At 41.8% G+C, this 17,004-nt stretch overlaps 1 protein-coding gene across 1 annotated transcript in view; it reads right to left on the reverse strand.

Moving 5' to 3' along the window:
* Positions 1–855: 855 nt before the first annotated feature.
* LOC144729494 (actin nucleation-promoting factor WASL-like) overlaps positions 856–17,004 on the reverse strand; it is a 42,587-nt gene continuing 26,438 nt past the window's right edge. The window contains 7 exon segments of the mRNA XM_078609829.1: positions 856–6,554; positions 6,998–7,100; positions 8,119–8,496; positions 8,498–8,802; positions 11,793–11,946; positions 12,498–12,540; positions 13,187–13,397. Of these exon segments, the coding sequence (XP_078465955.1) occupies positions 6,493–6,554; positions 6,998–7,100; positions 8,119–8,496; positions 8,498–8,802; positions 11,793–11,946; positions 12,498–12,540; positions 13,187–13,397 (1,256 nt within the window). The 3' untranslated portion in view covers positions 856–6,492.

Consider the following 17,004-nt stretch of genomic DNA (forward strand, 5'->3'; position numbering starts at 1 on the left):
CATTTGGGTCTTCTCGTGGAATAAAATGTCCTCCCACAGTAATGACACGATCCCACACCATACACTATCTCAAATGTCGATATCACCTGAAGGCGAATTACTTTAGTGGTTCAAATTGTGACCAATAAAAAGGAATTGTGATAATTTGAAACGAGTGGGTTTTATATTACTCGATACATGTAAAAAATTGCTTTATAGATCATCGGATTCCTCCAGTATAAATATTCAGATTCTGAAATACATCCACATGCCTGACAACTGCTAGCAAAGGTGGCACCAATTTCTATGCTGGCTCATGGACTATACGGAAATCTGCATACAGATCAAACAGGTTGCAGATTCTCGCAGCTCCAATGAATATATATCAGTGACGCTCACCTCTGTTGGTCGCCCCGAGCCAGATGTGGAACTTCCACTCGCCTATGGCGGGACAGTCTCTCCGTAGGAAAACCGATCTCGAGCAGGACTTCCAAAAATGAAATTGTATACCTAGGGAAGCGGTTACAATAAATTCCTGCATATTTTCAAGTTTCTAATCAGCATTTTATTTCACGTTTAGCCACCAGCTGTCACTGCAGTGAAGCATTCCTGGGCAATGTGTGACAAGTTGGGATTGTGGTCTGGAATGGGGCTTCATTTCTCTGTTGTGATAACTTTTTTTGTTCGTGCCTTTTCTCTTGGTGAAATTTATTTGTTTTTCATTGAGGGTGTTCATTTTCTTGGTAGTCGCTATAAATTGGATTTGGCCCTCATATATAATTGATGTACAGCGTCGTGGGAAGCAATTACCATGAATGACGCGATATAAAATGAAAGCTGACGACGGTGCAAAGGCAACTGAACACACGCGGCATGTAAGGAAATGAGGTTTATTATGTACTTATTAGCGATGTTATGCACTGTGCAGTGAGACTGGTGACAAGCTAAGGCACATTCGGGGGGGGGGGGGCGGGGCAGGGAGGATTGCAGGGACCAGAATATAATTCCCTGGTTGAAGAATTTGCAATGCCTTCTGTGTGGACGCAACCATAGTGCAAACGTAACCACCAACACAAAGCACAAAGTTCACACGCCTATGAGATTGTGAGAATTCACACGGGAGTATAGTACACATACTTTTACATACATGGAGAGTATACTTGCATATGATGCCGAGAAATCCCTAAATGCGTCATTATATTTAATCAGTTTACAAAGCGCACCTTGTTAATAGTTAAACGATTTGCACAATTCCTTTTTTGTGAGTTTTTTTTAATATATATTTTAATATACAGTATTCTGTTCTACACCTTAATTAAATATATCTTATTGGGCAAACTGTAGCGCATTCATTTACAACAGTTCTTGTTATAAAAACAACAACCGTTAGGGATGTACGTTTATTGGAGTAGATTTTTTTTCCTGTATATTATTAAATTCATGGCTAGTCAAAAGTTTACTAGACATTACCCTTCACCTAAATAAGTTTGTGTACACCGTTTACAAATTAAGAAACCTAAAATTGATTATTGCAGTAAGTTATACAAAATCAGAGCAATAACAAACACCTATAAACCAGCAGAAATTGCAACAGACAAAAAACTCCCAAAACCATTTTGATTCAAAAAGCCAATGCACACCTCTTCACATTTCATGCGAAACAGATTCTATGACATTGGTCTCGCCTGGCTCTCATTCTGGTGGTACAACTAACATCACACACAGCATCTTCCCTCGACATTTGTGTGGACGCTTGCAGTCACGATGCGGACGTTTTCATTAACGCTTTGGAAATCTCACCATTAGTCGGTAAAACGTGAAACCAAATTGGCGCAAGTTGGACACGATCATACCCAGGACTCCAGCATTAATATGAATGATTTCTCTCACACACCACGAATGCATTTAAAAACGTTACATTCCCAGCACTTGTTACATTATACATAGTTTGCCGTTATAGGCCAAGGTCATATATATATATTTAAACACATTAATTAAAAAAACACGTTATTAAAAACTTCACATGCATTGGTTTCACTAAAATTAAGCTCAATTAGATATTCGTGATCAAAATAAGCAGCTTAAGTTGATCTCAAAATACCCTTTGGTTATTTCGGTAAAGTCACGACGTTTCGATCACAAGCAATCGTCCTCTCCCACCTGAGGACGATTGCTTGTGTGGCGATAGAAACGTCGTGATCTATTATTTTTTTACCTACGTGACTTTACCGAAATAACCAAGAGTATGGATTCCTGCAGTCACGAAAGCTTCAAATCAAGATTTTATCTTAAAATATATGTACTTATTTTGCACCCTGTACCCATGAACCGATATTTCTCAAAGTCTCCTGGTCTACTTGAACAGAAACGGGGTTTTCCCCGATATTTGGTAGAGGCCAGAATGGTGCCACTTTATTCCCACTTGCCAGTTTATATGCCAGAAATTCATGACAAAACATGTTTTGCTATCACAATAATCTGACCACTTCTCTCAATGGGCTCTAAATCAAAATCTTCCTGCATACCAAAAATGGAAGTTTCCTTATCACCATGAATCGAAAATTTAAATATATTAATAACAATCCACATCACGGGGTGGGGGGGGGCTTTTTTCAACGTGTGTGTTGCCTTTGGCAGATCTAAATAATGGATAAAAAGTGGCCAAGGGCTGATTGCAAATAATTAGTGTATGTCAAAGCCCCCATGCCTCTGTACCATGCTATCAGTCAAGGTATGTCTAATCAATCGCATAAGGAATACTTGCGGTGGCCATTTACCGTTAAGCCCTGAATGTCACCTGGTTGGTGGGGTGACTCAAAGGTTTAACAAAGACGCTGCACATCCATAAGTTCACAGCACTCATACCAAGCAGCCTTGCAATAAAATCACTGCTGTACATAAGTAGATATAATTACCTGTGCTAGAGATTACACATTTGCCACACCCCCCTTGCCAAAGACAATCTCAAAGGGCTACCACACCTGGCTATATAAAGGGCACTCTGTAGTTTAAAAACTCGGCCAAATTTATCGGTTAAAATTTAGAACGCGTTTCTTTAGTTCCGAATGATTGTGTATATATATGACGCGCCCACTTGGCCTTTTTGACAAGTGAAGCTGGATTTCCTGGAATCAGACGAAAACTATAAATTACATTACAATCCCGAATGTACACACGCGAGCATAACAATTAGTTCAGACAATCACATCTTACGCCCGAATGCAGTTCCACAAGCGATAAAAAAAAGTTTGAGGAAAAAGTTGGGTTTCATTTTCCATTACATTGCAGTGATGATGTAGTGTCGTACTTGTCAAAATGAGAACGTTTTTGTCAAATGAGAAGAGTTGGCAGCAGCTAAGGTGGTGCAGACTCCATCCAATGCGACGATTGCTAAAGTTAAACACAACTCAAAGTGAAACCGGTTGAAGCGATTACCTTGCTTGTCATGCGAGGAGTGGAACGACTGTGGCTCAGGCGACGCCACGGTAAATTAGAACGCAACTTTAATCTCACGGGGCCCGGCGCGACAACTGCAGCGCGTTGCGCGTTAAAAGTGGCACGTGCTCATTTTGCGCAATTAAAATCTATTTACATACGAATCTTTAGGCTCAAATTGAACGCCACTATGGGAGATAAAATGCATAATTGCAAAACGTGCAGTCCTAATTAAATTGACCAACTTGGGAATTTTACCACCATTTCCATAGGTGGTATTTGTATTTGCAAGACTGGCCCAGCTCGGCTCATTTCAGGTCAACATCGCATACGAGTTTTAGGGGCTGAACTGACAGTGGTGCAGAAACACAAAAGCTGAAAATACTTTATAGACGTCATACTGCATTTTGACTATGCTTCATTCCAACCACAATGCCGACACGGTCCTGTGGTTGGAGCCTAAAGCTCACATTTGGGTGGGCTTCAGACTCAAACCTACACGACCACACCTTCAGGGTTAATGAAATGAGTACCACATTCTAGGTAGTCAGAGGTTGTTCTGTATAATAACCCCCCTTCCCCATTACAGGGATGTTGACGGTGGTTGAGGGCTGCGCAGAGCGACAAGCACTGCTCGACGCTCGCCAGAGCAGGCAGACTGTCTTTAGAACCCCGAGACGGGGGTCTCTGCATGTGCATATTTACATCACGTGTAGGCTTTACATTTGGTCGTGAAACAACGAGTGTCATGAAACCAGCGAGACCAACAGTGCTGGGTCACAAGCAACACTTGCAAAACACAAAGTAATGAACCTATGAGAACCAGGTGAATATTGACACAAAAACAGTGAACGCGAACTGCTTGTTGTTTAAAAATGTGCACTTGTAACTCGCATTCACAACCACTGACGTCTGCTTCTGCAAGACTCATGCAAAGTTGCTGAGCTATAATCGCAAGGCTTTCTGTTCCTTTTCCAAGAGACAATGCATCTGATTAACGGTACAATGTAGTGTCAATGGGGGCGAGGGGTAAACCAATGAAAACTAGGTGGGGCATTAATCTTTGGTAAAGCGCGAGTGGAGCCGATGTGAATATGTAAACTGCAAATGTGTAGGTGCTTTTATTCTGGTACAGAAGCATTAGTCATATCTCTGGGCATGGGTTTGATTTAATTTTAAATATTACATGCAGACCAGTGTCAAAAATAAACTCTCAAAAGTTTATGTCAATTACGCATCACCTGTTAATGGCTACAATATAACACATTTTTATCACGAATCTCCTGACCGCTCCGAGGTCATCTTTTCTGTGTTACCGTTGCATATGAACAACGTTCTACATCACGCGTGACTCGACAATGGAAAAACTTCTAGGTAGTGATGCAATTGAAACAAAAAATATTAACCAATGCTATTCCTAACTCACCAAAGTATATTTCATTCAATATGTCAATCAGTTTTATTTTTTATCCAAATAGTTTTGGTTCCCCACTGTATTTCATAGTTAACATTGTGAGTGTCCATTCTGGGGAGGTGGTGAGGGGTGCAGCATGCAGAATACTCTTATGTTGGGGAAGGCTGCCACTATTACACATCAGTTTGTTGATTTTACCAACTGCTTAGTTTTAAGGCGAGTGGAAATTACTTTTTCCAATGAGTTATTCAGTTTTGTGGATGACCAGCACCTATCGATCAATGATTAAATCGGCTAATTCATCAGCCCTTTGCCAAACCAATGAACTTGGGTCACCGAGTTAGGAACGCGCTGTGTTAGTAATGACCGAGCCAGTGCTAACAACCGTGGCTATTATCAAATGGTAAACTGCCATCCTCTCTTCACCAACCTGCACCATTTAGCATGAAGTATGGTCAAACAACTCCCTATGAGGCCTTCATTTCCTGGTGGATTGTTAAAGGTCTATAATGCAGGTAACACTACATTTGCACTGTTCAATTTTTTTCACCACTCACGCTGTCATAATAATTATATGTTCACGATTGAGGGATACAAACAACTATAGATTGATTAGTCGTAGATTTTTATGAAGTTATTGGTGATAAAAACGTCAGTGGTGAGATATATTGAATAGAGCGCGTGTAGTGTTGGCTGCAATAATGAGCAAGGTGCAGTGGGACCAACACAACACCCGACTCCACCATATCTGGGCACCTCAAGACTCGGAACATTTCTATCTAAATACTGTAGTAGAACGGTATGAATGAACAACTGCCACAAACAAATATACCGTCCACGTGTGTATATTTGTGCAGAGAATTGCATGGTTAATAGAGATGCCCTGAGTGAATGACACGGTAGCACTGCGGTAAGAGATGCAGCCAGCATTGCCATGCTGTACAACATTTTGGTAAAAACAGAGCCAAACAAAAGCAACATGGAGAGAAATGCAATGAAAAGAACAAGTTGAAAGAGCAGGTAACAGACACGTACGTAAGTAATATCTGTCTGGATAATGGGACAACAGATGTTTGTTGGTTAACATTACTTTGTCTTTCGCTACCGTGAACGACAAGCATGAAAGATTTTCATGAAGCGCCCGGCAAATTCCTCCGACGCACAGCAGATCGAGGTGACAATGTCCTAGTTTTTGTGCAAGAGCGGGAGTTTCTTTTTACCCAATTGATGGTCAGCATTTACCTGAATAAGCATCTTTTGATAAAGAACCCCCCAACGAAAAACAGTTTTAAACACTTCAAAAGAAAACACAATGCTCATGTAGTGTGCGCAGCTGAAGGCTAAACCACACGTTGCGCTAAAACGCTTAACTTTTTAAAAACGTTGATCTATATTTTTTTTCTCTCTAGGATTAGGGGGTCTGTAGTGGGCAAGTTTCTGATGCAGGTCTACAGGCCGTGGTGCTCGCGTCAATGGTGGGCACACTCACGATGCCCATGCTGGTGTCACACAGGTGGAGGCGTGGGGGAAAAGAAAGGGTGAGCCGGTGAGAGACGAAGGCTGGTTTGAAGGTGAGAGGGGCACGGATAATATTGCACAATATCCTGGAACGTGGCGAGGTGGAGGGGTCCGGAGAGACATGGGAAGGTAGCAGCCTCGCCAGCTCAATCTTCCCACTCGTCCTCCTCATCAAAATCATCGTCGTCGTCGTCATCATCATCCTCGTCTGTTGGGACACAAGTTAACAGCAGTTGTAAGAGGCAGCCTCATCATGTCAAGGAATGGCCCCAAAGATTACATTTCATTGTCCTCACTTTAGCAGTGCTAGATGGCATCCGTTTATGCACGGTAAGCAGTGGTTTTTCATATCCAAACTTTTATTAATATTCAGTATATTTTGCATCTTGTAGATTGCCTTGCTCACACTGACAAAAACGTATTCTTATTTTTACTGTTGCTAGTTACTGCAATGAAATTACCAATTGGTGTCACCGCAGGTGTTTTCTTGCATTTACAGTTGTAATTGTATCATTGATTACGAATTGAAATCACAACGCAATTGTCATTTTAATGTCGGCGAACAATGCTGCTGTAATTGTAGATAATCGACCACAGGCCCTGCTTTCGAGCTATTTACCACCTCGGCAATGACTGTGTGATGTATCTCACCGGAGGAGTGGATGGCTTTGCTCCTCTTCTGCATGGCCTCCATAAGAGCTCCTACGATCCCCACTGTTGGGGTTGATGAGGCAGCTCCATCTGATTCCGTCACCTGGCGAAACAAAGGCAATCGACAGGCTAACTTTTGTTACATTTAATCAACTGACCTGTGGGACTACCAGACAAACTATTTAAATTATTTTTTATTTTACCAGGTAAAGCCGACTGAGCTATATACATATTATTCAGAAGCGACCTGGTCACATATGATAGCTCAACAAAGTAACTTATCACGTGGAAATTTATAACAGCTAAATACTCTAAACACAAGTTTTCAAATGTGGAGGGAAAATCTAGAGGACCTGGATAAAAATCCACGCGACCACGGGGAGAACATACAAACTCCACATATAGAGGAGTCAGGATCGAACTGACGACCTCCTGTATACCAGGCAAGGTAGTTAACATTGCAACAATGTAAAAGCGCCACGATTATATAAGCAATGCGCATATTATATTTTTTCAGTGGCTTTAAACCCCAGATACGTGATAGAAGTTGTCGATAGGGCAACCAATGCCTATTACACCATGAAGTGAGATGTTCATTTTACTCCCCCCAGAGGAATGATGGGCTGTATGAACCCCTGTACAGGATTTTAACGCAAGGGTACACAAAATGTAAAAACTTGATTTGTTTAGTGTTCAGCAAGAGCGTATTATGATTAAATTAATATTAGAAATGTTACTAATCATAGACGGAGCACGATTGAAAAAAGTGCTCTTTATCTATAAAAGCATCGTTGAGTCTGAAGAGTAATTTCACAAGGGGTTGTTTTGGGAAAATTTGCTAGTTTATATTATAGCAATCACATTCAAATCCTACTACCAACTAGCATGCACATTTCATAGGACAGCAAGTTGCTTACCAGGATATCCGAGTGCGGTTTTAGTGTCATCCCTTTTGCATGCGTTTGCGGCACACGTGAATTTTTTTTATCCCAAATGCAAATAAATGTCTGACAACCCAACGCAGGACCTTCTTATTGGAAGTCCTGAGACATTCCGATGCTTCCCCATACGCGAAAAGCATAGACTCCTCCATTCCCTGTAACTCGGCCATCAACACTCACCGTCTTGAGCGCGATGCCCTGGCGGATCTGGTCGAGCAGCGCGTCACGTCCCGACGTGGATACCGGCCTCGCCGCCGCCCCACCTCCCGCCGCCGCCGCCTCGTCCACCTTGCGCAGCTGTGCGCCCCCTCGGATCTGGTCCAGCAGGGCCCCCCGCGAGCCAGAGACGGGGCCAGGGCCGGAGCCAGGTCCTAGAGAGAGCGGTGGCGGCGGCGGCACCATGGGGCTCGGTGGAGGCGGTGGACCGGGGGGTGGGGGCGGCGGCGGAGGCGGCGGAGGTGGCGGAGGGCCGCATTGCGGGATTCCGCCGCCGCCGCCGCCGCCGTAGCTGTTGCTGTAACCGTGGGACTGCGGGGGCGGCGGAGGAGGCGGGGGGGGGCGCGTGAGAAACCAGCGGTGGGGGAGGGGGCGGCCCCTCCGGGATGGAAGGAGGCGGCACGGGCGGCGGCGGCTGCCGTCCCATTGCAGACATGGGGGGCATGGTGGGCATTGGCGGTGGGTGGGGTCCGGAGGTCCCGCGGAAAGGCAGCTGGGGCGGCGGTGCGGGCCCCGCCGGGTGGGTATGTCCTCGGCTGGGGGGTGGAGGGGGTGGGGCGCTCCGCCCGCGCACCGGAGGAGGGGGGGGAGCCGAGGACGGCGTCTGAGGGAAGTTGCTGCGGCTCGGGAGAGGGGGTGGAGGGGGAGCTGTACACGCATGCACACACACAGGAGACAAAGCACACATTTAGGCGACATTTAAGATGTTGCTTTATTATTTAGAGTGGAGTGTGCAATTTGTAGCTGACTGTGATCAACATGAACTAATGTAAAGCAGTGAGATTGATTCATGATCCACCCCTCACCGATTCACGCCATGTCATTCGCTTACTGGCAGTCAGGTGACTTATCACGACTACCCTGTTATCTTTCGATTTAAAGCTTTCGTGACTGCAGGGATTCATCTTCTTGGTTCTTTTGGTAAAGTCACGTAGAAGGGAAATAATAAAATAAAACATGTTTTATTTTTATTATTTTATTATTTCCCTTCTACCCTGTTATCGTTTCCAAACTTCACTCCTTGACACCTTCAACTATGTTGAGGAGTCCGTCTACCAGAATGACTTGTTCATCTCATCCACACTGTGTTCACCAACAACCACATTGCAGGTGAACACAAATCTCGGCTTCTTTCCTCACAATTTTCAGCAATGGAATTTCAAACAACAATTTATTTTCCAAAGCTCTTGTAACCTGGCCAAAGGCTCTCTCACACCATCACGAGATCATCGTTGCTGGCCGCTTGACGTTTTGGGCATGTGCCAAGCAACTGTGATTTTAAAAATAAATAAACAAGAGACACAAAGATCCCACGCGCGGAGTCCTTTAGAGGCTGTTGCGGCAAGTGCTAAGGATGGCACGACACATCACGAGGGTGGGGTGTTGTGGTCAGAGCCACAATCTGGCCACCAGGACAGGTTTTACAGATTTAAACTTTGGTCAGTAATTGTACGATGGTTACTGGAATCGAATGCTGGTCACCGTGAGCCACTGAGAAAAGGCTGCTCAAATGACATCCACACACGTTGGCAGACATTTCAGCTCCTTCTGTAATTTAGTTTATACTGCCATTTAACATCTATTATTTTGAAAGGAATAGAAACTGGCAAAGTAAATTGTATACGGAGTAAATTGTTTTTGAATTTGTTTTAACACGTCCATTTTAATGGCCCTACATTTTTACTACAATTTACGAGTATCTTTGTTGGAATATTGGGTAACACTTTATAATGGTTCATAATGCCGGTGTATTTACGATAGAATGTGCTTTACAAGCAGACAATAAACATACTGTTGTGTAATTCGAAAAGAGTAGGACATTGTGTGCCAGAATCATGGTCCAAATTAGCAAATTTAAAACAAATACCTGAAAATTATTAAATTAGGATTATACAGAAACATCGCCCCCTATTATGAAACTACAACAAATTGTGCAAGTGCTCTCGAGACAGTCCTGCGCTAGAAGATTGCCACGAATACCAAATGTTATTCTGTGTGTGGAATGTTAAGTTTGCTGCACAGAACACAGCTTTACGGAGTAAACTTTTAATTCCATTGAATAAACACTTCATGAGCCAGTGGGCTCTTCAAGCAATGCTGCATGCGTCATCACGGCACACTAAGTAATACGAAATCCTTAGGCACGGCAGGCAATGCACAAACGTATACTCACGTGACCACCTCCTCTGCCCTGTCAACAGAATGTCATCATCACTTTTCGCTCAACACCAATGTGAAGGAATACTGTTTAATTTTACAGAAAAAGATGCCTACTACGAAGTATCAAAAAATAACTGGAACAAAAAATAGTATATATGTAAGTCCTTTGATTATTCCACATTAGCCTCAGTGAACCTTGAAGACTATTTCAGGACGGCTCAAATTTTTTGGACCATTTGTAATAAAATATATATTTGCATGTAGGAGAAAACTGGAATGCGCCATGAAAACGTATGCATACATGAAGAACCTATCTTTCTTTCTCTGCTTTGGAATTGCCTTCATGGAACTTTGATCTCAATCTTTTTTAACTTCGTATAACCGGACTCAATGAAAGCAGCCTGTCAGCTCTTTAGTACCATAACTCCAGCTCTGTTGCTGAACACTTCCTTAGAATGGCATTAAATCATCAAGCAAAGCCTCAATGAGTTTCATTAACCTTTTTCAGGAGGATCTTTCTTTGGGAAGTTTTACTTTTTGAGGGAATGTTCTGCATTTTGGAGGAAATCAGAGTACCTGCATAAAACCACAACAAACAAGCAGATAAAATTCTAAGATCTGCAGAGCTAAATTCATGACCCACTGTGAAGCAACGTCATTGCCCACTGTGCAGCCCAGCAGGTTTAGGAGTGTCACAACCCTCAGCGAACCACCAAATATCACCACCAAAAAATTAACCCGTAAAAACAAAGTTTTTCACTATAAATCCTTTATATGCGTGGCATCGGTTTCATTTTATTATTCATTTCTGTTTTCCTTGAGTAAGCAAGCAAGCAAGTGAAGTTAATATAAAGGATTTAAAATGAAAGATCACCTCTTGACATGCCCCGTATATTCCCGAGGGCACTAGCGTTGACCCGTTTTACCACTTTCAAGAACCTGGCGACTTCAATTTAACTGCTCTATAAATAGTCTCCATTGTACAGCGTGGGGGCAGGGATTTCATGCCATGTGGTTAGTCAACATTTGCGTCATCATGAAACGGGCGGCTACAGTCCTCTCGTCCTCTGGCTTGAGATGGCTGCCACCTATGGGTCAGATGATTGTCTGCCACAATTAAGCAATTGATAATTAAATATTTTTTAAAAATACCCGCAACAGTGTAAAATTTAGGATTTTTTTTCCACGAAAATTAATTGTCAAGCACAACGAGTCTGTGTGCAAAATGTCAGCTCGATTGGATCACGGGAAGTGGGTTAAAAAACGACCGAAATATTTGCACGGTCCGAAGCAAGCAAGCAAGCACGCAAGCACGCAAGCAAGTGAACTTAATATAAAGGATTTTAAAAAACCACCGTACTACAGGTGGGCACCACCATTCCTGGCTAGACTATACACTCATAAGTTTTCTGCTCATCAGCTTCGATTTTAATGATTTAATATGTTCACATTTGCGTTCACCTGCTCGAACCACTCACCCTGGCGTCGCATCTCACTCTTGACAGCCTCCACGCCTCCGAAGTTCTCAATGAAGTCGTAGATGGTCTTGGAGGTCTCCTTGTCCTTGAGCTGCGACTCCGTGATGCCCGCCATGTCAAACAGACTCTTCAGCTCTGGGTCCAAGTTGTTCAGCTGCCCACCCCAAAGCAGTGGGTTAAGAGAATGGGATGGAACAACAGAGATATGCATGCACAACACAGCACTCTTTTAAAACGTGTCACTAGGTTCATAAAACCGTTGTCTTTGTTAAAGTAATGTTGCTAAGATATCAGTCTGTCAGTTTGTCTCGAGACCCAACCAAGAATTCAGTCTGTCAGTTAATTGTCTCAAGGCGACATTTCAGACTGGTGCTGTTTGCCTGAAATGTCAAGATCTTCCTTTCTTTTAGGGACAATATAGAAAAAAACCTGTAATTATTTAACTTATAATAAATCCCATTATAGATCAGTTTATCTGTCTAATGCAGACTATAAACGTCTGCTATGTCAGTCTATTATCCAGACTGCACAAAATAATGGTGTATAGTCTATAACCTAAAGACATCATTAGCGAGTGGTTTATCAATCTACTTTTGAAAGTCAAGATCAGAGAACTGTCCGTATACTCTTTCGGTCTTTTGGTAATTACTACGTTGATAAAAGAACATAGGAGACCGAGTAATATTTACACTGACACATACTTACATCAAACCCAGTGTTGGGATCCCATCCAATATGACCAACATGCCTGGAATAAAAAGATACATTTTATGAAACAATTTATATCAAAATTAAATAAATTTGCTTTTATATAATGACCATTTGTATGCCAATGATTTTGATCACATCATGTTTAAATGGCATTTCCATCAACATGTACATTAGGTTCCCATATGTACATTCTTTAGATTACATTAAATGATTCAGTAATACTTCCAGTCTCTGTTGTTTTCCAGCCAATGAGCACTGTCCGTGCAGAGAGTCTCACAACAGGAAGGTTGAGAGTTGAAAACCCGGTTTGGGATTGACTCAGAACATCATCCATCTAGGATCGATCACAAGAGCATCACTTAGAGGGAAGTCAACCACGGTTGTTCTACTGAGACAACGGTCCCCACCACTGGCTCAGAGCTGACAATGGACATATGCGCAAGCTCCATTTCTCTTCAGGGCATGGCGATACTTTTAACTTGACTCTTTGAGTGCAAATTAAGATGCATTCATTAAAATAACATTACGGTACCATTACTAGGATTAAAACAGGATGATATATTGCCCTTTCTATGAGTGCAAAATGAAGCATGGTAACAACCGACATTGGTTTGTAAATGCACATCAATACAAAAGATGAATCGCTTCTTAAGACAATTCTTCCAACATTGGGAGGCACCCACTGGAAGTTGCTGGGCGCGCCAATGTCCGCCTTGGTCAGTTTTTTCTTCTTTCCCTTGCCCTTCTTGGTCCTGTCCATGATCATATTAAACGTCGAGTTTGTGCTGGTGCTGGTGGGGGTGGAGGAGGAGGAGTTGATGGGGTAGCGGTTTACGGTGATGTCCGGGTTCTTGATGTCCATTGCCTGCATCTTGAGGTTAGGCAGCATCGGGCCTGCATGCCCCATGCAGCACACCCCACCCCACCGCCACCACAAGGCACACACACACATTGAGTTCAGTCCTTCTTGTTCAACTGCCATAGCAAATGCTGCTGTTGAATGCAGATAATTATCTGTTTAGCATGAAAATAGTAGTTACTTTTAAAAGCAATGTTTTTGGTACAAATTTTGAACCCTCAATAAAGTTTGGGGGAAAAGTGTATTAGTAAAGTGTGAAATCCTGATTTGTGGTAGAAATGTAATGTCTGCATGGCACAGCGGGTATAACCAACAATTAGAAAATTATGGGTTAAAATCCTTGTCAGAGCTGACATGTCACCTCTTGGCAGTCAATAAAATGAGTTTTACTTTGTGGGAAGCCAATAATAATGGTTGTCCTTGGGAGAAGTGGTCCCTCGAAATCAGAATGCAGAGGTTGCATCACTGGCTCAGACTGCTGCTTTTACAGAAAGGAGCACTGCCTCATGTTAGTTTGAGCAGGAATACATTCAGGTGATTGGGAAAGGCAAAACCAATTTTGGATGCGGTCTAAAGTGAACCAGTCAAGAACTGTTAATATAAAATAATACCACACGTTGCCTTGAATTGGAACCTATCCCAGCCTGGCAGTGAAATCTGTGGAGCCAACTACATGGTAGTAATTACGTGGTTAGCAGCTCCAATTACTTGGTGCAATAATATAATGCATGTATCTCTCTAGCCATCTATCTACATATTTGGCTATGGCAATCGATTAGAACTGGCTGATACGATAGCATTTAAATTAAACCGATAATAATTAGTTTAACCGAGTGAGAATTGAAAGAGACCATGATAAGTCATTTGCAGGCGTTACCTGAATATTGCATTATATTCATCAAAGTATCTTGCGAAAGGATATATTTGCAAGACTCAGCAAGGAATAGTCACATTTGTATTCTGTAGGAATGTGCATGTGATGGGATCCCTAATTTTAAGTGCTACAGCTGTGATGTTGATGATGGTGTTGGGTCATAACACATGCCCCCACTCACACTATCTCAAAACGAGGCCCATCAATCACCCTGGCAAAGCCAATGCTCTGTCACGTAAACAGATGGTCTAGGGCTGCAATACCTCGCCCCATTAAAGAGGTAGATTGCTGCAATTGGAAAGTGCTGCACAATCCCAGCTTCACCTTGGGTGGCAATGCAACTGTGTTCCACTAGGGGAGGCTACAAAGCAGGTATTATGGATAAAGCCATCGCCCAAATTTCAGTTGTTTCAGTAACAATGCATAAACTCTTCCAGTATTTGAAATTTCCTATTTTAGGACTGCTCTTAATGACCTAAAAACTGCACTTATGATTTTGAATTATGATGTAATAATGAAAGCTAGTGGACCTTTTAGAGTGTAAACTATTGCTGAATTAAGTGAAATATTGTTCATGAATAGTTTGTATTTTACCAATACAAATTGGAATTACTTTAAATGTTAAACTTTCAAATTGAATATTAAAGGAAATTATTTTAAAAAGTGATAAAATATATTTAATGATGTTAACAATGACTATTATTGCTTGTAAATATTACAAGCTCTGGTTAAAATGAACTAGCTTTACAAATAACTATTTACACACAGCAGCATTAGAAATGTAATTTATTGCCATTCAGTTTTCACATTCTGGATATCATCTGCAAGTTGGCTTAATTGAAGAAAAAAAACCTCTGATAAAAATTGAGTTTCGTTCAAATGAAAAAAAAATACAAACATTTCAAGAATAACAAGTACAGCATACATCCTTAACTTTTAGATTAGAAGACAACTCCATAAAGCCAGTGAAGATGCAACAACTTAAATTCTGTATACATGAAATCGAACAAATGTCCTTCATTTAACCATAACAGCCACGTGATGCAATGGGAACTAGGAAGATACCAACTCTGTGCAAACAAGACCAAGTTAATTCCTGCTCTAACGAGCATGGAGCTGTGTTCATCTCCAATGGTGGGTCAAAGCCACCCGTGAAAATGCCACAAACTGATGGAAAGGACCACGTGACTTTACCGAAAGAACTAAGAGTATGAATCCCTGCAGTCACGAAAGCTTCAAATCTAGAATAGGCAAGGACCAGCTTCTCAAAAGGACCTTGTAGGGCAATGAGCCAATTCAACCCAAGACGAAGTAGGAAAAGCCATTGGAAAAAAAGAGTTATTATCTTCATCTTGGTAAATATTGTCAATTGGTTTGGATGTAATTTCTAAACAGAAGATATGTGCTATCTCAACACTGCACAAACGTCATGAGATCTTAGCCATATAACAGTAGATTGTATGGTTGTGGCAATTTCATGGCTCAAATGTAGATAAACTTCCCTGATAAAAAAGGACACGAGACTCGCACATTACACTGTGCACACAAGAAACATAATAACGCGAGTATTACAATTTCGTTGGAAGATTTTTCCCCACTGCACTGCATACTGACGTTGTTAAAGAGAACAGGCAGTGAATAATTGCTGAAGGAATGGGTTAAGGCAACAGGACATACTGAGCTTCAGGACAAGAAAACAATAAAGCTTGACTTATACATGTAATTAGTTCCTGGTTCTCAATTGGTTTCACATTTAGAACCAGCTAAGAAAAAATTAGCACAACAATCTTATTTGTGAATGTTTCAGTTAATTTCCACACGCAAAGTATGGCCATACTTTAACTATTTGTAGGACACCTTTGCTTAAAATGTCACATTGTCAACAGTTTTAAAACCAAATAAGCATGAAGGGGCTTGCTTTGATAATTATCAATAGAGCACATCGTGTGTCACTGATGGTACAGAATGCCATCATGTTCAATAATAAGATGTGGTAATGTTTAACATTAACTGGCCACTCGACTTCAAATACATAGTTGACCAAGTTCCACTTCATAGAAGCTCAATTGTGGTTGTGCTATAGACAGGAATGGCCCCACTAAAAGGAATATGGAGTTTCCATCACGAGCTCAGAGGTGCTAACAGAGATAAGGACCATCAAACCCACATTTGAGCATTTGGCGACGCGTTGAATTTGGCGAAGAATACTCAATTAGCAAGATAACAAAATGTCAAGGGAACACATCAGCAGTTGTGTAGCATATGCCAATAAGTCCTGTTTACAAAACCCACTTGGTTACAGAAATTATAAACTATATTATGATCCAGAGCAAGACCAAAATTAAGCTATAATGCAGGTGACCTTTTCAATAGCAAGGGCAAGTGTAGCTCTCATTCAGAACGCGGGTATGCTGGAGACATGCAGAAAGCATGCGCAGGTGTCCAGTGATGGCAAGGCCTTGGGCAAGGGTACAAAGAGCCAGACTCGGAGCAAACGGCCAAGGGGCAGGGAAAGCCGATACGCTTAGACAATGCAATTTTTTACGCAGAGATGGTTACAGTAAAAAAAAAGTGCAGTTGCTTAATAATTTTTCCACGAGGAAAAAAAATGTTTTACCTTAGACTCCACCCTGATTAGCCAAATGTGTCTGAGCACATTTTTTATGTGCATGTATATTTTTATCTTACTATTTTTCTGGATGCACAACTAATTATGTTCCGAATTGTAATATCGAAGCTAATACACAAGGCAGGGAAATTCTTACTGG

The sequence above is a fragment of the Lampetra planeri genome, chromosome 32 (assembly GCF_965212315.1).
Source record: "Lampetra planeri chromosome 32, kcLamPlan1.2.h2, whole genome shotgun sequence".
NCBI lineage: Eukaryota > Metazoa > Chordata > Hyperoartia > Petromyzontiformes > Petromyzontidae > Lampetra > Lampetra planeri.